We start from the raw sequence: 26,995 nt of genomic DNA on the forward strand, positions 1-26,995 counted from the left end.
TCCACCTTCAGCTCAAATGTTTATAAAAAATCATTTAATAAATTCATATATAACATGCACAAACACAAACTAAAAGGACAACACAAAACCAAACACACTTAAAATCAGGCCTGTAGAGTCAAACAGGTCTGTGCAGCCCCTGACCAAAATATCTCTGAGCTGATCTCCGAGTCTTCAGACGGTCTGAAGCGTGAAAATGTGAAGGTATTTGGCACCAAACTGACTGAAAACATGGTAAACCTCACGTTTACTCGAAGCCTGTGAAATTCCACTTGAGTGTGGACGAGTCTCTTTGCACATGCACACTCATACACATGTCTGTCCAGGGTTTGACGATCATTTTCAGCATGCAGTGGGTGTAGTTTACGACAACAGGGTGATGAGGGCATCCAGAAACTTCCCTCTGTCTTCCATCTTTAGCTCAATAACTGCAGAAAAAGAGAGCGTGAGAAGGGGTCTTCACATTACCTGTTGTGGCATGTTGATAAATGTGCATGCACGTGCATGTGTATTTTGGGGTCTGGCAGAGCTGAAGATATTTAACACTGATGTGACAGAAACGATGGGAAAACTGCATGTGGATATAATGAATAGAAGTGTGCTGTAGCTGCTATGCATGTCAAATATATAAAGAGCCAATATTGTGCATTATACACTCACCGGCCACTTTATTAGGTACACCTGTCCAACTGCTTGTTAACACACATTTCTAATCAGCCAATTACTTGACAGCAACTCAATGCATTTAGGCATGTAGACACGGTCATGACAATCAGCTGCAGTTCAAAGCGAGCATCAGAATGGGGGAAAAAGGTGATTTAAGTGACTTTGAACGTGACATGGTTGTTGGTACCAGATGGGCTGGTCTGAGTATTTCAGAAACTGCTGATCTACTGGGATTTGCACGCTCAACCATCTCTAGAGTTTACAGAGAATGGGCTGAAAAAAGTGAAAATATCCAGTGAGCGGCAGTTCTGTGGGCACAAATGCCTTGTTGATGCCAGAGGTCAGAGGAGAATGGCCAGACTGGTTCCAGCAGATAGAAAGGCAACAGTAACTCAAATAAGCACTCATTACAACAGAGGTCTGCAGAAGAGCATCTCTGAATACAAAAGGCGTCCAACCTTAAGGCAGATGGGCTACAGCAGCAGAAGACAACAACGGGTGCCCCTCCTGTCAGCTAAGAATAGGAAACTGAAGCTACGATTCGCATAGGCTCACCAAAACTGGACAATAGAGGATTGGAGAAACGTTGCCTGCTCTGATGAGTCTCCATTTCTGCTGCCCCATTCGGATGGTAGAGGCAGAATTTGGCATCAAAAACATGAAAGTATGGATCCATCCTGCCTTGAATCAACAATTTAGGCTAGTGGTGGTGGTGTAATGGTGTAGGGGATATTTTCTTGGCACACTTTGGGTCCATTAGTACTAGATGAGCATTGTATTAACGCCACAGCCTACCTGAGTATTGTTGCTAATCATGTCCATCCCTTTATGACCACAATGTACCCAATTTCTGATGGCTACTTCCAGCAGGATAACGCACCAAGTCATAAAGCGTGAATCATCTCAGACTGGTTTCTTGAACATGACAATGAGTTCACTGTACTCAAATGGCCTCCACAGTCACCATACCTCAATCCAATAGAGCACCTTTGGGATGTGGTGGAACTGAGATTCACATCATGGATGTGCAGCCGACTAATCTGCAGCAACTGCGTGATGTTATCATGTCAATATGGAGCAAAATCTCGGAGGAATATTTCCAGTAGCTTGTTGAATCTCTGCCACGAAGGATTAAGGCAGTTCTGAAGGCAAAAGGAGGTCCAACCTGGTACTAGTAAGGTGTACCTAATAAAGTGGCCGGTGAGTGTGTATATTTCATATAATGAATTTAGAGGTTTGTTGTACCTGTTATGTTAAAAACAGTGCTAATATTGTGCATTATACATACATTTTGTATACGATAGAATGCATGTCAAAAATAAAGTACATTATACATTTAATTTTAGTAATTTTTTTGCATTAAAACAGCAAAGTGCCGTACTATTTTACATTATATTGCACAATATAGCACTGCATCTCTAAGCGTCAAGCGTTAGGTGTAGTGTTTAGATTACCACAACCTGTGCTTCAGTGAAACTGGTGAAGTGGGACAGGATGTGCTCAATGTATAATGCAGCCATTTTCATTTATAAATTTAGTGTGCAACTTTAATACATTACAGTTCTTGTACAATTATGCATGCAATAGTAAGGTTATTAATCAAACGTATAAATGATCAGTAACCTTAATTCATGTAAAAACAATGACAAAACAATGTATCTGTATGAATAATGAATTATTTTATATAAATTTTGAAATAGATTTTAATATTAAGTTAAATATTTATACTGAGCTTCAAAAAAATTATAAATTAATGCAACTATATAACAAAATTATTGCATAATATAATATATATATATATATATATATATATATATATATATATATATATATATATACACACACACACACACACACACACACACACACACACACACACACACACACACATATATATATATATATATATATATATATATATAGATAGATAGATAGATAGATAGATAGATAGATAGATAGATAATTATAATTATATAATATTAAATACATAAATTAAAAATAAAGATTATACCAAATAAACATGACTATAAAATGCTATAAGCTGAGTATTAAATGGTACATTTTTTCATTAAACTTTATAAAACAAAATATTACTATAGCAATGATATATGTTGTGTTTAATTACAATATTAACTTCATTTAATTAAACTTACAGGAGCTAAATCCTGTATTTAAAGCATTTATATCACTATACAGTACATAAACGCACAGCAGTTTTAACTTAAACCCATTAATAAAATAAAACTAACTTAAGTTTAGCATAAGGGGTGAAAAAATAAATAAATAAAATAAAAAAAAATATATATTCTTATACACACACACACACACACACACACACACACACACACACACACACACACACACACACACACACACACACACACACACACCATAAAGACATAGAAAAAAAAAAATCAAAAACAATTTACTTGTAAAACAACAAAAAAACTATAAACGTTTATAAAACTATAAAATTAATAATGATAGTAAAATAATGCTGATTCGACACCATGTTCATTTTTCTACTCCTTTTCATAAACTTGTACACATCTATAACAAAATCCTCCCTAACTCAAAATGAATAATCACAACACACGTCAGTGATCAGACACACAGTACAGGGGCCTGTTTCAGTAAGGAGGTTTAAACAACTCTGAGTTTAAACTTGAACTCTGAGTTGATTTACCGAGAGATAAAAAACTCTGAGTTTTCGGTTTCAGAACAGCTGATCTGAGTTGGGTCAATCAACTTTGAGTAGACCAACTCAGAGTTAAGCGCGCACACCGTGACTATAAAAAGGCATTATCAATGGAGCGCAGACATTACGAGTGACTATGGCAACATCTTAAAAAAAAGAGATCAGCATTTCTTTCTCCAGCTGAATTTGATCTGCTCATGCAAAGTTATAGCAAATATGAGCGTATATATTTAATAAGAAGCAGCCATCAGTGAAACAGAGACAGGGTGGGAAAACAGCTGCCCAAGTTAATGCGTAATTTTAAATTTTAAGTATTTAAACATTTAAGAATAATAAAATAAGTAATGTAATCTGTGACGTTTATACCTTTTTTCTAAACTATTATACACTTTTATCAGTTTTAATAGATTTAACAGTGCACTTGTTATGTGTCTGCCTTTTTATTGATCAAGTGATAGAGGTTGATATAACATTAAGAAGGTAAGCAGTAATAAAATTATTTTTAGACAGAATAATAATCCCATTAATCTCTAACAGTACATGTCGAAGGTTAAGCTAATTATTTATGAAAAAAAAGGACAAGCCTCGTGCGTAACTTTGTTCTGTGTGTGACAAAAATGTAGGCAATAGCTGTGTTTCCATCAAAATTACATAAATTTGTGCAACACTGGAATAAAATAAAGCAGCGTTTTTATCCAAAGAGTCGAAGAGAACACAATCGTCACTTCCTGATTAACTTGCGCCAAATATCAACTGTAAAAACAGAATTACTGCGGTAGAAGAAGCAGCATCAATGATTTTTTTATTTAATTAATGTACCTGAGCCTCAGAAGACAATTGACACACAATGAACACGTGGGGGCGTTTGAAGCCAGACGCGCAGATCTTGACACGCTCCAGACGCTCGGAGGTCATTAATAATATACACTAATACTGAAACAGTAAAGACATTTTAGAATGACTAAAACAACATTTAAGATGTTCTGCAGTGTGCTCAGTCTGCTGGTTTGTCCTTTCACACACATTTTCATCATCATCTCTAACAAACTAATTTTTTAATGTACATACTGTAATTTGTTAAGTGCACTTCGTAGTTTATGCGCATCTTATCAAATAAAAGTTTAACCTACTCAGTTATGCACATGTTATATTATGCGTATTTTCAAAAGTTATGTTTCCATCAATCTTTTTTATGCACATCTCCAAAAGGAGCTCTAAAATAGGTGTGTGGAAATATAAGACTAATGCGAGAAATACCGCTTCATCTTTAAAAAGGGGAGGAGACCGACAGAAACTCAGAGTTTAGAGAATAAAACCTGCTCCGGACCAGGTTAGATTCACAGAGTAAGTTACCACAGTAACTGACTCTGAGTTTAAGTTAACTCTCTTTCAGAAACAGGCTTGACTTACCCTGATTTCTCGAGTTTAACAAACCTGCCATTTTGAAACGGAAAACCCAGAGTTTCTCTCATTTCAGGGTTAAACTACTCTGAGTTTTAACTTAACCTGCTTTCTGAAACAGGCCCCAGCTCTGCCCTCTAGTGTTGATAATATGTTGTGTGAAATCCCATGATGCTGTGCGGTGACTGACCTGAAGTGTCAAAATGATCATGCAGAGTTCTGGAGCTGGTGCTCTCAGCTGCCTTTTCAAAAGCGCGACCAAAGAAACTGAAAGAAAAATGATTGAATTTTTACATTTATAAGGGCAGAATAAAAGCAGATGAAGGAAATGAGGGAACTCACTTTTTCTTGTCAGATGTCTCAGATTCTGGAGGAATTCCCATAACGATGACAGTCCCCTTCTCGATATCCAGAGGAGCAGCCATTATAAGCGGCAGTATCTTACATCGCTTGTTCCTCGTCTGAGAAAAACAAATCAAACGCTTATTAAAGAGCACCTATCATGCAAAAATCACATGGTGGAAGTTGTTCGGACAAATGTGTGTTGGAATAGTGTGTCCACAGTCATATTAGAGTGACATAAGAATAAGCCTCTTATTTTAATTTCCTTAGGTTACAATATGCTCTAAACCCAGCAATTTTGAGGGCCATGACAGCATGACGCAGCAGTGCAGTTTTCCCTGTTCATGATTGACAGATGCTTTTTATCCTGTCCCCATAATAACACATATAATTCTGTCCACCAGGACAGGAAACTGGGATTAATTCAATGCAAGTTTATTTATATAGTGCTTTTTACAATAATGATTGTTTCAAAGCAGCTTGGTGCACATTATTATACAAGTTACTATATATATTATATACAAGTTAAAAGTTACAATCAAATATTAATTATTATATACAGACATCATTAACCTGCAATTTTATAGCATACAGGTTGTTTATGTGCAAGGTAAATGAAGTGTGTGTGTGTATTAAGTGTATTAAAAGATCTGTGCCAATGATTGTCAATGCAACCCTCTTCTCCCACTCTTCACACACTGATAGCAACACCGCAGGAGAAATGCCGGCACAGGCTTCCAGTATCTGTAATTTCAGGTGCAGCACATCTTGTATCTTCACATCATAGACAACTGCCTTCAGATGACCCCAAATATTAAAGTCTAAGTGGGTCAGATCGGGGAGACCCACGACAATCAATCCACTTTTCAGGTAACTTATCATCTAGGAATGCTCGGACCTGACACCCATAATGTGGTGGAGCACCATCTTGCTGGAAAAACTCAGGGAACGTGCCGGCTTCAGTGCATAAAGAGGGAACACATCATCATGTAGCAGTTTCAAATATCCAGTGGCCTTGAGGTTTTCATTGATGAAGAAGGGCCCCACTATCTTTGTTGTCTATGGTGTGAAGATACAAGATGTGCAGCCTCTTATTGTTATGTTATTGTTACAATTTTACAAGAACCTGCAGTGATCGATGTGTTGACTGCATTTATTTAGCAGTGAAATTAACCAGCACTAACGTTGCATTAATAATGAAATGAAAGTGTTGACTGCATCAAATCAAATCTAATCAGTCCTTTTTTTGTCATTTACACTTTCGTATGGTGAACTTTTGTGTGGCTCATTGATCTTACTGTGGTATTTGTGACTGTGGAACTATGTTTCATCACATTGGAGTTGCTTTCAGTAATTTTTCCTGTGTTTATCCTGTCATTCGACCCTAGTTAGCCTTCTCTAAAAAGAAATGTCCCGAGAGTAGCCAAGTAGAACCAGCTCACTTTCATTTAAAGGCACAAAAACAACTACAATACCTTCTGACCCAAAATGTACACATTCAACAGGGTACAATAAATGATCTGATAGCTATTCTGACCTGAAACCTCACAGACACAAAAGATTATTTTACTTCTTCTAAAAGCACAAAAATAGAGCCCTTTAGGATGAACAATCTGTGTCTTGGCATCCTTGAGTGACTGTGCTGAAACTCCATAGACAAATAAATCACCTATTCAGCATTATTGGCCCACTTATGTACTCACGGAGCAGACGAAGGCTTTGAGCAGGTATTTGGAGAGCAGAGTCAGAGACAGGGGTTTAGAAAACAGCTTCACATCTGGTGTTCCCTGCAAACACACACAAAACACTCTGTTTCAAACCTGGAAATTACCAAGTAAAATCCTTTTCCCAACAACAACATGTAAATAATAATACAAACAAAATAGAGCTAGGCATATTATTAATTATTTATACAATTTACTAAACTTTAACACAATATTAATATTATAGTAATATCCGAGTGATGATGAGTGTTTGATTATAACAATAGTATTAATAATTTAATGCCTAATTTTTAGTCTTTCATTTTAACTCCCAGAATAAATAGTTTATTAAATGTCATATTTCAGAACAGAAACATTACATTACACAAATTTACAGCCACGTCCATTTCTTTGCTTTCAAATGTTTAAGCAATATTTTTGATTTAATATTGGATATACTTATTTGAATTACATATTTATTTTTCATTTGCATTTTACAAACTCCTATGATGCTCAGCTGCAAACTTGCAAAACTGGCAAACCCCACAAAATCAACAACAGAGTCAAACAAGCACTGACTGGAGTTGTGCTTGGTTCCATAAACAAGCACCGAAGATATTAGAAGTGATGGTACCTCCAGTAAATGGCAGTAGAGAAAAGGCCCCTGTGACAATATGAGGTTTGTGCAGATGCAGCTCGCCACCGTCTGCTGAATGGCCTTCAGCTTCTTCTTGGCCAGATCAATGCCTAAATGCAGACGCTCCAGATTACTCCTGCAGACACACACAACACAACACAAAGTGAGAAAAGTTATGGAGAAAACCTGACAGAAACCAGAACTACACCAGCATTGTACCACTACTCTCCTACAGGCCTGATTTGCTGGTATAACCCACAATCTGACAAGCTATGGCATTTTATTCTCTATTCTTCATCTATGTTAAGCTGCTTTGACACAATCTACATTGTAAAAATCACTATATAAATAAAAAGTCAACACTTTAGAATAATGGTCCACTAGTTAATATATTTACTAACATGAACAAACAGTTAGTAATGCATTTATTACTGTATTTTCTTATCTTTGTTAATGGTAAATTACAATAGTTCAAGTCAACGCAGTATATTAAATGTTAACAAGCACAACTTTGGATTTGAATAATGCATTAGTAAATATCAAACTATGATTAATAATTGCTTTACAAGATTATTTAAACTTAATGTTAGTAAATACATTAACTAATGGACCATTATTCTAAAGTGTTCCCGAAATTAAGATACATTTAGGCCCAATCCCAATTCTACCCCTTAGCCCTTCCCCTTACCCCTATCCCTCGTTTTGCACGTGCACGCCAAGGGGTAGGGGTGTCTCAATTCTCTTTAGCTTGAAGGCGTATGGCTAAGGGGAAGGGGTGAATAGCCCTTCGAACAAAGATTTTTCAGGACCACACTTGAAACCAAGGGGTAAGAAAATTTCCCAGAATGCACCAATCACAGCAGCAGTATTGCTGAACCCGGAAGAAAGGAGATCCACAAATGAGTGTTTTTTTGTCATTATTACGAATTTTTACGACAAACAAACACGTTTTAATATATTCATAACCGTATTCGTGTTTAACCATGATGCTTTAAAAAAAAAAAAAAAGTTAAAGAAAAACGCAAAATTTCGCGATTTATAATCCCTATTAAAAAACTCCTGTACAGCAGTCCCCCAGCATTCTGACACTCAAATACCCTGTCAGTAATGTCTAGTGGCTGTCAATGGGCTTTTTACAGTGTCTGCTATAATGTCAATGTTGTTTTTGGTGTGTTTACATTGATGAATATGGCCACTGTGTAAATACACAGTAAAGTTACGATCTTATTGCCACATTAGATCGTTATGATAACATAATATATGCCTTCAGTGATCTCCTGAAGATAAATACCAAAAAATAACACAACTGGAATCACTACAGCAGTTGCCATCGTCTAATCTCACAGGAGAAGCTGGAGATAGCAAGGACATATGATGACGTGTACAGGTGCTGTAGTGATGTCCCAATTCTTAGTGGTAAATTTTGAACTCTTCTCCTTAACCCTCGGTTGTAAGTGCCAAGGGGAAGGGGTAAGGATACAAAAATAGAATTGGGATTGGGCCTTAATTAGATTCCCTTTGACTTTTTTGATTTTATTAAAAGAGTAAAAGCATAATTGGACTCCTTTAAATCTTCATACCTAGACAGACAGTCCAGAGCTTTGATGAAGTTGTCTGTTGGCGTTTCATCTTTCTCCACGTTCTCCAACAGGGCGGCAGCAGCATGAACTACATCACTAGCCAGGAAACGGTTCTTAAAGCCAAAGTGCACACCGAACGTCTGAACACGGATGTCTTTCATACTACAGTGAGAAGGAGATAGTCAATCGTTCAAAAGGTCAATGAATAAACACAAAAATATACTACCTGACTACTGCAAATGCAACCTTCCATCCTATTCTTTCTCACCCAAATTTAGTAGCCGATTCCTCAATCACTTCACGCAGGTTCTCCTTAATAGTCATATCCATCGAGTTAAACTTCTGCCGCACCTGCTTTAATGGAAGACTAAAGAGAAAAAGACCAAGTAAATTAATTTTATAAATAAAATCTCATTTCATGAATTAAATGAACTGATATGAAACACTGAACCAGTTATTAATATTAAATATTATAAATAATTTATTAATATTAAACATCTTTGTTATATTTTTAATCCTGTAAAGGAGCTGCCAAAAGACATGATTTTATTTGAAAATCACAATGCATGCTTTAAACAAAACATTTGTAATAAACTAATACAAATTACACACTAAAGGCTGATTAATAAACATCCTGCATCATGTATGAAATGTGTAGTTTTCATTCTAACCACATTTGGAAAAAAAATAAAAATAAAGCCACGTTAAAAAACGTCATAAATTAAAACGAAAATGTTTGTCAATATGATCAAAAATTAGAGCTAAGCAATTGGCAAAAATGCAATTTCCATTAATTCTTTTCCATATTGAACAATAACGATATATATTTTATATACATATCAGTTGTTATATTATTGTGTTGCTTTAAGATTTAAAAGAGTACCCCAACAATGACTGAAGCTAAAAATTAGTGGGTCCATTAAATAACAATCTATTTTCGCTGTCCGACAATTTTCGGTGGGCAAAAATTCAGAGCATCTCTAACACATTTCTAGATTCCCATTGTTGCATATTTCTGCAGTGTGACTGGCTCTTAGATCAATACAGAGTAAGAAAGTCCAGAGCTTATTGTTATCGGCATAAATTTTATCGCGATTTGACATAATAACGCTTATCGGCCTAGCCCTATCACAAGGCCCACACGGAATCTGCGCGCCAGATTTTCTGCGGATTTTTAGCCCATCATTAATTCTGTTTATTTACTTGAGCAAATGTGTGTAAATCTATATTTATTCAGTTATTAAATTAATTATAGTAATATTATTGTCTAATATGAAAATGTTCATCTGATTTATGTACAATGCAGTTTGTACAGTAATGTTTTCTGTCTTTCAGTAGATATATTACATGAGAGACTTGCTTTGTTTACCAAATAAAGTGAAACTAATTGGATTTGCATTTTAAACATTAAATAAAAGTTAAAAAGCTATTAAGGTTAAGGTTAAAAACATATTAAGGTTTTAGTTCTAATACCCAAATAATTCTGCAGAAATCTGCAGATTTTACTAAAATTCTCAGCAGAAATAGCAAAAAACGTGTGCAGATTCCATCTGGCCCTACCTATCACATATGGTAAATGACAAAAAAGTGGTGACATTTTTAATCACTTCCAAATGTAATCAATTCCTTTCGTAGTTAATGCATCAGCTTTGTAAAAAACGTTTAACAAAAAAAACACCTAATGATAAAATAGATGCTGCCACATGTATTATTTATTCAGAAATCGCAGCTGACATCCACATTTCATTCAAAGTAAGAGGGGAGGGTCTCGATGAAATCCTAACACAAGTCGTCACAAAAGATGAATTTAAATACCAGGCAAATAGAGGGTCTAAGACCGGTCCACTCACCCCATGTCTGCCAGGAATTCTTGTAGTTTCTTCTGTCCATTGATGGACCACAGTTTAAAGCTACAGGAGGTGTAGCAGGAGTTACAGATACTCTCGTACAGAGACCAGTGCTGATACAACACCAACCTCAGACTGACAATCACGGTCAAGGGTTAAACACGCATGCATGTTCACAAATCACACGCCACTTATGATTACAGCATCATCTCTTTGCCTAAAACTCCTTATGTAAAAGCATGATCCCTCTAATGCAAAGACTTAGACATTTTTTACACAAAATGAGATGCATTTATGTCCAGCATATGCAAATCAAGCACACACATGAGCTTCTGAAACAATGAACAGGGTTTCTGCAGGCTTCATCATGTCAAATGTACTTACAAAATGCTATGGATTGGATATGGATTTTTGTAATGGCCAGTATTTTTTTTTACTTGCCCCATTAAAATTGAAATTTAGTTATTTCTTAGCCACATATTTTAAATAATGCATCAAAACAAGCAAGCTCTTGCTATTTATATATTATATATTTTTATTAGCATAACACATACCTTTTCTTAAAAGCTATAATAAACTTGTAACTTAAAAACTTTTACAGATAAATACATGGAGATCTTTTAAACAAACATTATTGTAAGGATGTTAAGAATAAAATTAAATCATATTCTAAATAGTTAATATATTTGACTTTAAACTTTTTTTGTTTACATGGATTTGTTAGTTGTACGGATTGGGTAGCTTTATGTGGACAAAGGAAAATTAGGACTTGTTTAAAAGTATTTAAGACATATAACGGCGTATTTCAGTGAATTAAAGACTTTAAGGCCTTTAATATAGTTTTTGAAATTGAAGACATTTTTAGACTTTAAGACCATGCAGACATCCTGATTTAGCTTTGAAAAAAAAAAGTTACAGTGCAGTAAGTTGACTTTGATGAAGAATTGTTCGAGAAAGTCAATTCTGCACTTTTCATAACGTGAAACCAAATAGCCATACTCTGCTTGCATCTAATTCCTTACAAATACCACTTGTAATGTGTATTTATATAGCGCATTTATTGTGTATGGCCATACATCCAAAGAGCTTCCTAATCATGGGGGGGGGTTCTCCACACCCCTACCAGTGTGCATGATCCACTTGGATGATGCAACGGCAGCCACAGGACAACAGCACCACTGCGCTTACCACACACCAGTTATTGGTGGAGTGAAGAGACAGTGATAGAGCCAATTCGGTGAATGAGGATGATTGGGAGGCCATGATTAGGTAAGTGCCGATTGAGGGACTTTTGGCCAGGACACCGGGGTCAAACCCCTACTCTTTATGAGAATTGCCATGGGATGACCACAGGGAGTCAGAACCTTAGTTTAACATCTCATCGGAAAGACGGAACATAACACTAACACTTGAACCTAAAATAATTGTTAATTATTTGTTTGTGTGTGTTTAACACCAGGCTGGTTTCCAGTTTCTATAAAAAAATTATACTCCAAATACACTGCGTTTTGCAATTTATTTAGAATTTTTATCATTTATTTTAGCTAAAAACACTGTTTTGGGATTAAAAGCGTTAAAATCTGATCAAAATGGCATTGATAATTTTAATTTATTTAGCACAATTTTAACTTTCCAACCAATAAACAGAAAGGAGACAGACAATGGGAGGTGAGAATAAGAATAACAATCACACCTCCTAACAGCAATAAGTTGCTTGTCTCATTGATGGCGGTAAGGCGTCCTAAAGCCTGGGTGCTGCAATACAGAAAGCACAATCTCCCCTACATTTAAGTTTTGATTTGGGGATACACAGCACATCTGACTGGAAGACTGAAGGGATCTGGTTAGCTGAAGTCAGTAGCTGACAGAGGTACCAGGAGTCGTACCGTTCAGAGATTTAAAAGCAAAGTTACATTTTAAACTCAATTCTAAAATACGCAGGCAGCCGGCGTAAGAGCGCAAGACTCGAGTATAAACTGAATAAAATAAATTCCTTACAAAATTAAAGCCGACACTATCTAATAGAACATGCTTGAACGTTAAACTGCTTTTATAAATAGTGCATGTGGGAGGATCTTATCCAAATATTAAAAACTTCATCCTGGAGTGACCGATTATACAGTGGGTAAAACAATCTGGTCCCAAAGGTAGGAGAGTTTATGAAGGTTTTTTTTTTAGCATATGGTTAAAAACCAGCATACAGCAGCACCATCTGCTGTTAAACTCCAAGCTCAGAATGGACCCTTCGCTAAGCCCCGCCCTCCTTAGTTACTGTTGCTACGCCTATCAAACTTTCGTGCCTGGCATGGTTTTTCAATGTGTGTGTCAGACATTGCCAGGGATATAATGTCATTTTTGGTGAACAGGTGAGATATCCGAGAAAGCCAGACAAAAAAGGACTTAAAAAGGACTACCCCTGCATTACAGGGGTATATTCACCACATAATAGGCAACCGATAAGAGAATAAATCAATCAAAATTGAAGCTAGCTTAGCCTATCCGCTTCATACGCTGATCAATCAACAGCTTAGTTCATGCACAGCAGGATAGGTGAAATTTAAAAATAATCTAATAATATAAACATAGCGTTACTAACCGACGAGGAAACACGCATGACAGTGCTAGTTCATTCATAGAAAGAGCTGCCAGAAAGGAAAACTGATGGATTTGTGCCGAATATTAGCATCATTGACCCATAACCATGCACAGTAAGTTACCTATTACAGTCAGTATGTTTGTGTGCTCTTTATAAATGACTGAAGCTCCTGGTAAAGTATAGTGATCGCAGCTGCTCAGTTTGTGATCATATCAAGGTTTTGTTATGTTGATTTGTAATTTCAAATATTCGTAGCTTGATATAGATGGAAATATGAAGTTCAGTAAAGTTAGCAACAGATTCACAGATTCATATTTTCCAGATCAATAACTCATGTCATCATGACCTATTAGCTATTAGTATGACTAACGTTACTAACGTTATGGTGAAGGCTTAAATGGAGCAGTACTCAATATTAAGCGAAAAAAAGGAATATGACAGCTATGAAACATAACCAGCTTTGTGTTTTTGTAGGAAACACAGTTTAGAACTGTTTAGGGTAAGAGGTGTGAGTTACTGCCATCACTCTATCACTGAATGTGTCAGGAATATCAATACAAAACTAACTTAGCTCCGCTCCTTTAGCGCCCCTCACACAGCTTGAGCCACGCCGGCATTTCTCCTCTTGGGTTTTTGGATTTGAAAAGGAAAAAAAAAAAATTTCACCATCCCGTCCAAACTTTAAGGATACCGTGTATCAGATTTGCACAATCCATATGCACTCGCTCGAAAGCTTGACAGAGCCCCTGCGAGTAGCTACAGTTGCTTAGCCACGATTGGTGGGTGGCGGTTTTTGGGCATGACTTAGCGAAGGGTCAAATGATTTAAAAAAAAAAAACTGCAATGCATTTTGAAGAATATCTGAATCAATGCACAATCAATTTCTCACCACGGCTCTACTTTTAACATCATTTTGCAGCACAAACTTAATTTAAATATCATGCAGGGTAGGATACTCGTATTCGAAATTGATCCTCATGCAGTCGATGGACAGTGAATTCTCCTCATCTTCATTTTTATGGTTGTGTCGGGACACATGGCGCTGTAGAGTCGCAATATCTGTCACATATTTCATGCTGTATAAGAAAAAAACACATTACTATAAAACATACTGCTTCAAAAGTCAAAAAAATTTCGCTGTTGGAAGTAAAGAGTGAGATTCCTACTGTGGGATTTTATCATGCACCCATTGATCTGTCAGTCCAATGATACTCCACCTGCCAAACATCAGATTTCAGTTTAGAAAACACATCTATATGGCAATACATCAACTTGATAAAGGTAATGTAAAATAAGCAGCTCACCACAGCATGTCTTTGGTGTCTTTAGACATGACCCAGGCCAGTTCAAACATCACCAACGCTGCCTGTAGATATCAGAACAAACAGGTTTAATTGAAAAGTCCTGCTTCTACACAAAGCAGAAGTCTCTTTTCATCCTGATGATCCCTCTTTTGATCCTGATGATCCCTCGGTTCCAGCTCGTATCTCAGCCTGCCTGTTGGATATTTCACACTGGATGAAAGATCATCATCTTCAGCTGAACCTCGCAAAAACGGAAATGCTTGTAGTTTCTGCCAACCCGACTCTACACCATAACTTTTCAATCCAGATGGATGGGGCAACCATTACTGCATCCAAAATGGTGAAAAGCCTTGGAGTAACGATTGATGACCAACTAAACTTCTCTGACCACATTTCTAGAACTGCTCGATCGTGCAGATTTGCACTCTATAACATCAGAAAGATCCGACCCTTCTTATCTGAACATGCAGCTCAACTCCTTGTTCAAGCTCTTGTTCTCTCCAAACTGAATTACTGCAACTCTCTTCTAGCTGGGCTTCCAGCTAACTCTATCAAGCCTCTTCAACTGCTTCAGAACGCAGCAGCACGAGTTGTCTTCAATGAACCTAAACGAGCACATGTCACTCCGCTGCTAGTCCGTTTGCACTGGCTGCCAGTTGCTGCTCGCATCAAATTCAAAACTCTGATGTTTGCCTACAAAGTGACTTCTGGCCTAGCACCTTCTTATCTGCACTCACTTCTGCAGATCTATGTGCCCTCCAGAAACTTGCGTTCTGTGAATGAACGTCGCCTCGTGGTTCCATCCCAAAGAGGGAAAAAATCACTTTCGCTCACGCTCACGCTCAATCTGCCCAGTTGGTGGAATGAACTCCCTAACTGCATCAGAACAGCAGTCACTCGCTATTTTCAAGAAACGACTAAAAACTCAACTATTTAGTCTCCACTTCACTTCCTAATCTGCAATTGCCTCTTTGAATATCACACTAACTGTACAAAAAAAAAAAAACTACTAACACTTCCCTTCTTAGACTTTACAGACCTGAAACTTGCCTTTAGTACTTATTCATTGTTGCTCTTAGTTGTGTAAATTGCTTCCTTGTCCTCATTTGTAAGTCGCTTTGGATAAAAGCGTCTGCTAAATGACTAAATGTAAAATGTAAATGTAAAGTGCTAATTCTGCTAAATGATTTATTATTTCTTTTTATGACGTGTGATAATGCAGGGGTTCTCAACTGGTTTTACCATAGGACCCACATTTTTACATAGTCATCAAGCCGCGACCCAAATTTTTAGAAATTATAATACAATTTTAGGAATTATAATTAGTCTGTATTTATTTGTTACCATACACAAGTAGTGAGAGATAAATCATAAGAAAATCACCAAGACTTACAAATAAACTATATTTTATTGCTGTCATTTAACAAAATGTGTCAAAATATGGAAATATTACAAATTAAAAACGACAAATACTGTAAGCAGTGGTTAGGGTAAGGAAAGGTTCAGTAACCATTAACTAAACTGAACTGTTAATAAAACATGTTGTCTGGTTTCTAAATGTCATTTTAATTTAGAAGGTTTCATGCTCTCTTGTGAGAGGAGAGCACCTCGCTACTTATGACTTTTATAGTCATAACTATAAATGACCTATAACTTTTTTATCGTCAACATATGTAAATCCATACCTTACATATTCAGGTTCGTACTTGCACTCTGACATATTTGTTGCTATATTTAAATGAAATTTCACATGTCAAACGGTACGGTTGTCGTGCATGCATTTCAAAATAAAAGTCAAAATAAGTTAAAAATGAAACTTTTGATGTTTTTTTATCACACACTCTGCGACCCACTGAACATGTTCCCGTGACCCACTTTTGGGTCGTGACCCACCAGTTGAGAAACACTGTGATAATGTACAGGTTGAATTAATTAAATATTTACATATATTAGATTAGCATGTCCAGGATACAAGTCAAATTGTAAGATCAAATTTCACAATATACAGGGTGGGCCATTTATATGTATACACCTTAATAAAATGGCAATGGTTGGTGATATTAACGTCCTGTTTTGTGGCACATTAGTATATGTTAGGGGGCAAACTTTTCAAGATGGGTGGTGATCATGGTGGCCTTTTTGAAGTCGGCCATCTTGGATCCAACTTTTGTTTTTTCAATAGAAAGAGGGTCATGACGCATCAAACTTATTGGGAATTTCACAAGAAATTGGTTTTAACGTCACTTTATTCTTTCATTAGTTATTTACTAGTTTCTGACCACTTATAAAACTTGTTCAATGTGCTGTCCATTGTGTTGGATTGTCAATGCAACCCTTTTCTCCCACTCTTCCCACACTGATAACAACACAGCAGGAGAAATGCCAGCACAGGCTTTCAGTATCTGTAGTTTTAGGTGCTGCACTAATGTGCCACAAACAGGACGTTAATGTCACAAACCATTCCCATTTTATTAAGGTGTATCCATACAAATTGCACACCCTGTATTTTCATAAAGAACAAACATGTGCAATCTAAAATAAATCATGCATGCATATCAAATTATTTTACTTGAACAGACTGCGAACCTGGGTATTTGCAAGTTTAAATTGTTTTACTTGACATAGTACAAACTAAAATGGCAAAAAGTAAACATTAATATTCACAAATTATCAAAACGACATTATAAAGAATTGCTTGGCATAAATGTGCAGGATTCATTGATTGCAACTGCCCTGAAACTTGCGGATTGTGCAGTTTAATTTATTTAAATTAAACAGCACAAATAACTTATACTTTTTACAAACCCTTTAATTAGCTCAAACCTGGCCTCCTGCATTTTCAAAGTATGTTTAGAATTAAAGTAATTAAAACAGCTTTAAATCAAATGAATGGAGAGTAAAATGCTATAAAATTTACATATTTGGGTGCACCGTCTCTTTAATATTTACCTTAAGCCAAAACATGATTTCTGCCTTTCTAACCTAAAATTCAAGCCCTGTCAAATGACAACAAACTATTGCCATTTAAAAACACATTTGTTAAGCATTTAGCTTAAAATAAAAGGACGAAAAATTAAACATAAGCACAGAAATTTGAAGATTGTAAAAGACTTAATAAATACTGATATACTGTCATTGTTTTGCTATATCCCTCAACCTTACTAAGTAACCATTAAAAACATATTTAAATACATCTAATGAAGTCACATTAGTATGTTCAGTATCATCATATCTCTGCAAAGTTATTTCTGACGTCTATTTTCTTTCTAATCAAAGCAAGGGAAATAATTTGCATTGATTTTTTATTTGTGTGTACATTGCGTTACCGAATCTCGTTCAGTCTCTTGCATGTTATTTACACACAATAATGCGAGCATGAGCCATAAGTAGGCCCACAAGAAATCTGTGTGCATAAAAACCTGCAGATTTTTTGCCCATCGCTGAGTCATTACTTGTGTCAATGTGTGTACATTTGTATTGGTTCAGTTTTTCAATTAAGTTTCAATAATATTATTGACTAATATGAAAAAGTTAACATTTACATTTAGCAGATGCTTTTATCCAAAGCGACTTACAATTGAGGACAAGGAAGCAATTTACACAACTTTAAGAGCAACAATGAATAAGTGCTGTAGGCAAGTTTTAGGTGTGTAAAGTTTAAGAAGCAAAGCATTAGTAATTTTTTTTTTGAGTACAGTTAGTGGTATAGCCAGAGAGGCAATTGCAGATTAGGACGGGAAGTGGAAGGGAAGTGGAGACTAAATAGTTGAGTTTTTAATTGTTTCTTGAAGACAGCGAGTGAATCTGCCGTTCTGATGCAGTTAGGGAGTTCATTCCACCAACTGGGCAGATTGAGTGCGAGAGTTCGGGAAAGTGATTTCTTCCCTTTTAGGGACGGAACCACGAGGCGATGTTCATTCACAGAACGCAAGTTTCTAAAGGGCACATAAATCTGCAGAAGTGAGAGCAGATAAGAAGGAGCAAAGCCAGAAGTCGCTTTGTAAGCAAACATCAGAGCTTTGAATTTGATGCGTGCAGCAACTGGCAGCCAGTGCAAACGGATGAGCAGCGGAGTGACATGTGCTCTTTTAGGTTCATTAAAGACCACTCGTGCTGCTACGTTCTGAAGCAGCTGAAGAGGTTTGATAGTTTCAAAAGCTTGTATGATTTATTTACAATACAGTTTGTAAAGTCATATTTTTTGTCTTTTAGTAGATGTATTATATGAGATTATATGCTTTGTTCACCAAATAAGTGGATCTAATTAGTTTTGCATTGTAAACATTAAATAAAAAAATTTTTTTTTTATTTATTTATTGCCATCTCGGGCAACCAAGGCTATTTTCAAGGCAAGAATATTTCAATAATAAATATACTATTAAAAATCAAATAACCAAATAAATTAAAAACGATTTTTAGCGCTAATATACGATTAAAATATTAGAAAATCTTTCCTGGTGTCATTTTGCTAAAAATGTCCTTCATTTCATAAAAAGTAGTCTGAAATCATTAAAAGCAGGAGAGTCCAGTAAAATGTGTTTTATGATGAGAACAATTGTGCAGCACAAACACTGAGTCTTCACCTTTGAGGGAAAAAAAAAACGGGTTTTTCTCGTATGTCCAATACGTCAAATGGTAAAAATCATTTGATCAAATCTGGTCTTTAAAATGTCCTAAAATACAACCTAAAATCTCAAACAGAATTATATGCAGTTTATATTTTTCACATTAAATATTTAGTATTATTTAATGTGTATTCATAATAGGTCTTTTTTTTCATATATTTTATATAAGTTATATATAAGTTTTTAGTTACGATACTCCCAAAGTCATTCAGCATAAATTTGCAGATTTTTTACAAAATTCTGTGTAGAAAGAGCAAAAATGTCCGCAGATTCTGTCTGGCCCTAGCTAGCTATTAGCTACTGGATACCAGTTGTAAATAGTCACCAAATGACATGGTTTATGAATTTTACAAACCCATGTTCTGCATAAGATCAGAAATATTTATAAAAGATCAATTATTACTCACTGATGTTCCATGAAACTCGTACTGCTCATAGTCAAAGAGAATCTCTCTCCTGCAAACAAAAACACACACACACACACTTCAGCATAAACAAAAATGTCATCACAAGTCACTGTAAATTGTACTGATCGTTACGTATATAACCAATGACCTTCGAGCTTCCCATTCCCGTCTGGCCCGCTGTCGTTCTATTCTTCTCTCCAACGCATCCTGAAGAGTAAATGCATTCATTAGAAAATCGGAAAGGAAAGAATTTAGCTCGTAATGTGAGGAGAAGTTATAATAATGTGCCTCATCAAAGCGCCTCCGTTTCCCAGAAGGCTCTGCACTTCCATCGCTTTCATTTCCAGAGTCATCACCATCTGCTTCTTCGTCCTCCTCATCATCACGAAAGATGTCATCATAGGACGGAACGCCAAGGTCATCATCTTGTTTGATGAGGAGTTTAATCTATTGGAGGTCAAGAAAAAAAAACATATTAACAGCATATGCATAACAAGACACCTTAAGGCCCGTTTACACCAACCACGATAACGATAAATATAATTACAACAATTAATATTTTTGTGTCCACACAGGTAAACGATAATGATCTGTTTTTTTAGATTATGCTTTTAATACTGCATTATCCCTTGTAACAAGAACATTTCCCCAGTGTGCTACTAGCGCATCTGAACATACTATTGAGCTGGTGACGACGTGTAACCAATCTTATCAAACAGTCAGTTTAGCAATCATAGTCAGTTCCCCAGCACTGAAACAAGCACTGGATTCCTGTGCTACTATTATTCTTGTACATCAATTTGCCAGCATGATTTCGGTGTATTTTTTAAACGTTATTTCCCATAGTAAAACCAATTTGAAATGCACAGTCTTTGTTTTTGTTTACTCCATGTGGTTCTGAGAGCTTAAGTGCATATTTTGATTTTCTCAGACGCATCAAGGTAAGTGCTCACTGTCACACACATACACACACTTTAATTTACTGTTACACTCCATAGAAAATCCAGAAACTAAGCTTTTGAATAGGCCTATCTAAAGGGTTGTCAATGTCAGTTTTATTTATATAGCACTATTTTACACAACCAAAGGTTGACCAATGTACAAAACATTTATTTATTTATTACATATTTATTGCCACATCAGCAACTTATGGCTATTTCGTGGCCAAATGGATATACATTAAAATATTACATGATAAAAAAACTAATTCGTATTACACTAAAAAAGTTTCTTAGAAAAATGTATAAAATAAAAATAGACAGAATTCACACAACAAATTATTTAAAGTTATATATGATTTTTTAATGTGCTGAACAATACAAACCATAAAGAACAAACATAAAATTATAGCTAGAACAAACAATTCTCACTAATAGTTATTATAGCAAAAAACAAACAAATCTCACTGATAATTCTTATAGCAAAAAACAAACAAATCTCACTGATAATTCTTATAGCTAAAAACGAACAAATCTCACTGATAATTCTTATAGCTAAAAACAAACAAATCTCACTGATAATTCTTATAGCTAAAAACGAACAATTCTTACTGATAAAATGGCAAATCAAAAAGGTAAGTTTTCAACCAAGATTTAAAAACAGACAGAGATGATATAGACCTAATACAGAGGGGCAGAGCATTCCACAAAGTAGGACCAGCTACTGCGAAAGTCCCGTCACCCCTGCATTTCAGCCCCGACTTTGGAATGTATAATAGTCTCTGGTTAGATGACCGAAGAGACCGACCAGGCTGATGTTCAGTCAACAGGTCTGACAGATAGGAAGGAGCTAGGCCATTTAGAGATTTAAAAACCAGGAGAAGAATTTTAAAAGTGACACGATAGTGCACAGGCAACCAGTGCAGAGAGCGCAGAACTGGTGTGATGTGGTCATATTTTTTGGTGCTGGTTAAAAGCCTTGCAGCAGCATTTTGAACAAACTGTAGGCGGGATAGAGTTGTCTGACTGATCCCAAAATATAGCGCATTACAGAAGTCCAATCTCGAAGTAATTAAAGCATGAATTATTTTTTCTAATTTTTTTCTAGATAAAATAGGTTCAGGGTTCAACGCTAAGGATTTTTTCTACTGGCCTGATCGGACCAGTGGTTCAGATTTTTTCTTGCCCTGCCAATATTTTCACTGGCCCTACCACAAAAAATGTTAATAGCTATTTCTTAGTCACAGATTTGAAAAAAGTGTCAAAATGTTTGTAAATCTAGAATTTAATTATAAGAAAAAATGTTAATAAATGTATAATGAGCAAAATTCAAAGTTTTATGCAAACAAAATTAGCAAAATGTGCAAGCTTTTTATTGCAAAACAAAAGATGGCTGACCTGCCAAACTGACAAGTCAAACATCACTTCATTTTTTTGATCGTGGTATACTCTAGTAAATGTCTGCTTCCAAGACGGTAGAAACAAATGTTTTCCTTTAGCATCATCTCTTGATGTTGCCGCCATGTTGCTGTCTCTTCGCTGTACTGGTTGTTACAAAAAAAAAATAACATGCTCACAACATCCAATCAGATAAGAGGAACCGAGAGGGTAGCATTTGAAGGCTTAACAACACAAACGGCTTCTTGATTCTGACTGTATGCAATTGACAAATAGTTACAGGCCAATTAAACTTTAGTGACAGCGCATCAGTTGGCCAATCGGGCCAGTAACGATCCTGTCTACTGTCCCGAGCATCTCAGCTCAGCTGGTGATATCCTAGAATAATTTGACGAGCCAAACACAACTGTTTCAGTTTTGCTCTCATTAAAATCTAGAAAGTTCAAAGATGACCAGGCTTTCACGTCCGACAGGCAAGACATAAGAGTCTCCAATCCACTTAAACTCGGTTTTAAAGGCAGGTAAATTTGAGTGTCATCTGCATAACATGATGGGTTAATGGTGCAAACTGATAATCAACAGTAAAAATGACAACTTGACCTCTTCCCAACAAGGAAAACCACCAACAATCAAGAATGCATGATTATATGATGTCATGGTTTTGTAATCAAAAAAATGTGTCTATAATGGAAGTCAATGGAGCTAAAACGGCAACAAACAGAAAATTAGGGAGAGAAAAAAATTAAACCTTATGCTGCACAAACACTAACAATGAATCAAAAGCAACTAATCTTTCACAGGTTCAAGACTGTGATAAAAGGTACAAAAAAATTCAGTTCACTATTACATTTATATTTAAAAAGAAGTCATTTTATGTGTTTTTTCACCAAATCAGTGACACCATTCATAAATTGGCAATAAAAGCCCAGAATGTATTGATTTTTTTTTTTAACATTTTCAAAGCATTTTCCCAAAATATGTGTCAAAATAAAATTTGCCACCAAAATCATTCTGCTAGCTGAAACACTAAAAAAGTTATGGTCAAAATAATACTCTTTTCTTTGTAATTGTGGTATAAACTATGCTATTCTTTAACACTGTGAGTCATTTTTAGAACTATATCCTTATCAGTCTAGTTATTGTGCATGGCATGAAGTGGCCTTCAGAGTTAATAAGGTGATAAACATTTGTACCTGACTGTCATTGTAGACGTTGACCACATCAACAGGTCTGTGGGTATCACAGATAAAGAAAACAGAGTCTTCCTCAGGCTGAAGGGTCTCCAGCAGGTCCACGTTTGCCCCGCAGTTTATCAAGACAAAATACTTGTACTACAAGAAAACAATATTTGCTTCTAGATTAGTCAAAAATGGACTATTCATCAAATATAAGCTTATATATTTGACACCCAAAAAACAAAATCTTATCCACACTCAAGTAGTTCTAAACTTTAATGAATTTCATACTTATATGTTGAAGAATGCTGAAAACAGCCACTGACTTCCATGGTAGGAACAACATCAACAAAAAATTTGTATGGAAGTCAATAGCTATTTTTTCAGCTTTCTTTAGTATATCTTCCTTTGTGATCAACAGAAAAAAAAGAATTGGGTAGGGCTAGTAAATGATAACAGAAGTTTCTTTTTTTGGGGTGTACTGTCCCTTTAAAAATAGCGAGGCAGATAGCTTTTGTGAATGACCAGAAATTGGTACCTGTTCTTTGTGCTCTAAAAAGGCGGTTCCCAAATCCTGCCATCCCGTCACAGGAACCAGTGTATACTGGACGTGGTCACAGTGAAATAAAGCCTGAAAAGAATTAACACAGACAAACAAATGGGCTAAAAATGCAGTGAAAGTTTGAGGAAATATTTCATTTAAACAAATACTTCACTTCACTTTTGGAAACGCTTGTTTGTATTTAATTTAAATTCTGTTCATTGCGCACTGTATTCTAGACAATTTAAAGAAAAGCAGTGTAAAAATTTACATTTAGGAGTAAAATGTGTTCTTAATATTTACAGTAGAATTGTTTAAATAAAATAAGTTTTAATTTGATTTAATATATTTGAAAAAAAATAATTAGCAGAGCAAAACTATAAGTATGAAAAATTATATAATGTAACAAAAACTACATTAGACATTAAATTAGTAATTTGCATTTTATATTAATCAGGTCTTTATGAACAAATATTTCTAGCAGTATTTCAAATTGTAGATGATTATTTATTATCATCCTTTGTCATTTAAAATAATCTACAATCACTGTTCTTGAGATTCCTCAGCTTTTATAACTATAAACATACTGATGCAGTTTTCTTCCATGAACTAATACACTAACACTACATTTGAATTTTAGACTAGAGAATACAAAATCTTTGTACCACATAAACACAAGTATCTACCCTAAATATTACCATTTTTTTCCAAAAACAAAGGTTGTTGGTGGTGTTTTGTGCATATTATCTTATGTTGTAGCACTCATTGTCACTGTTATTTACACATGATATGTATGATGCAACTAACCTGCAGGACTTTACAGGCACACAAGGCATCAATATCAGAAGACACCAGCAGAGCCACTCTCTAAAGATATAAAACAAACACAGAAAATATACAAGTTTGAGACAAAGTAGATTATGAAATTGAAGTAAAGTTGGTTTTATATTCACACATTCGTTAAGTGACTACTTGTGACTAAATTGTTAAAATGTTGGTGTCTGTGACGCAGTAAGTCCAGAGACTGTCGTGAACATCATGATTTTATATAAAATTCACTTCAATGTGTGATGTGATTACAAAGTGGTTAAACTAGTATTTTCTTAATTATTTGGAAACAGTGCCTGAATAATAACCAGAAGACAGCATTTCAAGGCCCACATGGAATCTGTGCTCGCAGAAATTATATTAAATTCAGTAATATTATTGACTAATATGAAAATGTTTATATGATTTATTTACAATACAGTTTTGTAAAGTAATATTTTCTTTCTTTTAGTAGATGTATTATATGATAGACTTGCTTTGTTTACCAAATGAAGTGGATCAAGATGGATTTACATTAAAAACATTAAATAAAAGCTAAGAAAAAGGAATTATTTCCTTTTACATATTAAGTTTTTAGTTACAACACTTCCAAAATAATTCTGCTTTTTTTTTTAAAATTCTCCACAGAAATGGCAAAAAATGTCTGCAGATTCTTCCCTAGTTATGACTTAACGAGTGGATAGTGTATATAATGCAATAATGTACCATAAAAACTACTTGATTTACATTATAAATATTTTATATTGATGTGGTCTTTATACACACAATTTTTAGTTGTTTTTTTGGTCAGATTGTAGATGATTACTTCTGATCATCCGTTGTAATTTTAAATATTCCTAATGGAAAATGGACTCAAGTATGGTCATTACCTCAATTTTTTTATTACAAATAAGGCTAAAGAAATATAATTTTAATTCAGAGTTTATCCTAAAAAACTATTTCTATAAAAATGTAAAATTGATATTGAGTTAGATTGCTGTTTTTGTGAAAGCTTTAATGAAACAATTTGATATTTATTCTGGTCTAGCCAATATACTCAACATTTTTAGATTAACATGAAAGCTTTTATTGCTCATAATATTTTAAAATCATTTTCCTCATCTTATAAACATGATTTTGGGTTATTATGTTAAGGATCGCTTTAAAAGATCTTTAAAAGATGCTGGTTTTATTATAAACTTTATTTTATCATTATGTACATTTCTCATACATAAATCCAAGTTTGCCAAAAGCAAACCTCTCTTCATAGTGCTAGCAAAAGAGATTCAAATGTATATAAAAGTGATTTCGAAGTCTAAAAATAAAAAAAGCAATTAAAACAACTAATATATGCTCCTATTTTAACATTTTTGCATAAAAAGGTTCTTATATATACATTTCCTCTAGTAAAAGTGAATTTAATAACTCCTGTTAATAACTAAAATTTGGAAAATGTATGTCATATATTTGTATGTAATTTGATAATTATGAACCCTTCCCTCTGCGTTTCTTTTTTCTTTAATTTCTTTTTTCCCCTCATTTATTCCATTATTGTTAAGAAATGTAAAGTGATTTTGTTGCATAAGAAAACTACATGCTGGTTCTTGTTAATAAAAGTTTTTTTTTTTATTACATTTTCTACAAATTACTATTCTTGAGATTCGTGACAGTTCATATATTGTTTACCAATTTACTTATTATTTCTGAATATTCGGTCAGAAATAGCATACAACTATGACTTCAAAACAACCTTAGCACTATTTAACGGACTGCAAACAATGTACTTTCTGCTAATATGACTTAACTATTTAGAATACTTTTCTGAAAATAAAATACTAAGGAGAAAGTCCGAATGTGCAAATATAAAACCAACTGTAACGTTAACTTATCCTAATGATCATGGACTATGACTAACTGCGAGTGTGTATTACAAACGTCACCAATAATACAGTGACTTAAACTAAACAGTTAAAATACATGAGTAACATATAGCATAACCCAAATAAAGAGTATATTTCAGACAACATTAAATAATCAACATGTAATAGTTTAAATGCCATTCCAATTAACGTTACTTACGTTACGAATTACGTTAACCGAACTCACGCAAACACAGCTATTATCACGTACCTGATTAACGACAACATCATAAAACTCCTTTCGAATATCGGTCACAAACATGTTTAATTGTAAGATTATCGAGTTTAAATATATAAAACTTTCACTTCTGCGAATGTTCGCGTTTTTAAACACCGTCCTTGTTGTTTTGAATTCGGGGTTTCCGTGTTTCGTCTCTGGCGCCAAATTTTCTTGTTGTATACTTGGGGAAC

General features: G+C 35.0%; 2 protein-coding genes across 3 annotated transcripts in view; one reads left to right on the forward strand and one right to left on the reverse strand.

Annotated features, from left to right (window-relative positions):
• On the reverse strand, positions 1-26,980 carry cdc45 (CDC45 cell division cycle 45 homolog (S. cerevisiae)). Of its 2 annotated transcripts, none has more exon segments than NM_213386.1 (18): positions 1-428; positions 4,956-5,032; positions 5,108-5,226; positions 6,811-6,894; positions 7,445-7,583; positions 9,028-9,189; positions 9,296-9,394; positions 10,878-11,009; positions 14,427-14,546; positions 14,637-14,687; positions 14,775-14,836; positions 19,807-19,855; positions 19,955-20,013; positions 20,095-20,253; positions 23,336-23,473; positions 23,856-23,948; positions 24,666-24,725; positions 26,796-26,941. In NM_213386.1, coding segments are annotated over 18 exon segments (1,719 nt in total). In that variant the 5' UTR covers positions 26,847-26,941; the 3' UTR covers positions 1-363.
• ufd1l (ubiquitin recognition factor in ER associated degradation 1) overlaps positions 1-26,995 on the forward strand; it is a 253,880-nt gene that overhangs the window by 212,210 nt on the left and 14,675 nt on the right. The gene's annotated exons all lie outside the window — the stretch shown is intronic.

This window comes from Danio rerio, chromosome 8 (genome assembly GCF_052040795.2).
Source record: "Danio rerio strain M-AB ecotype USA chromosome 8, GRCz13ab, whole genome shotgun sequence".
NCBI lineage: Eukaryota > Metazoa > Chordata > Actinopteri > Cypriniformes > Danionidae > Danio > Danio rerio.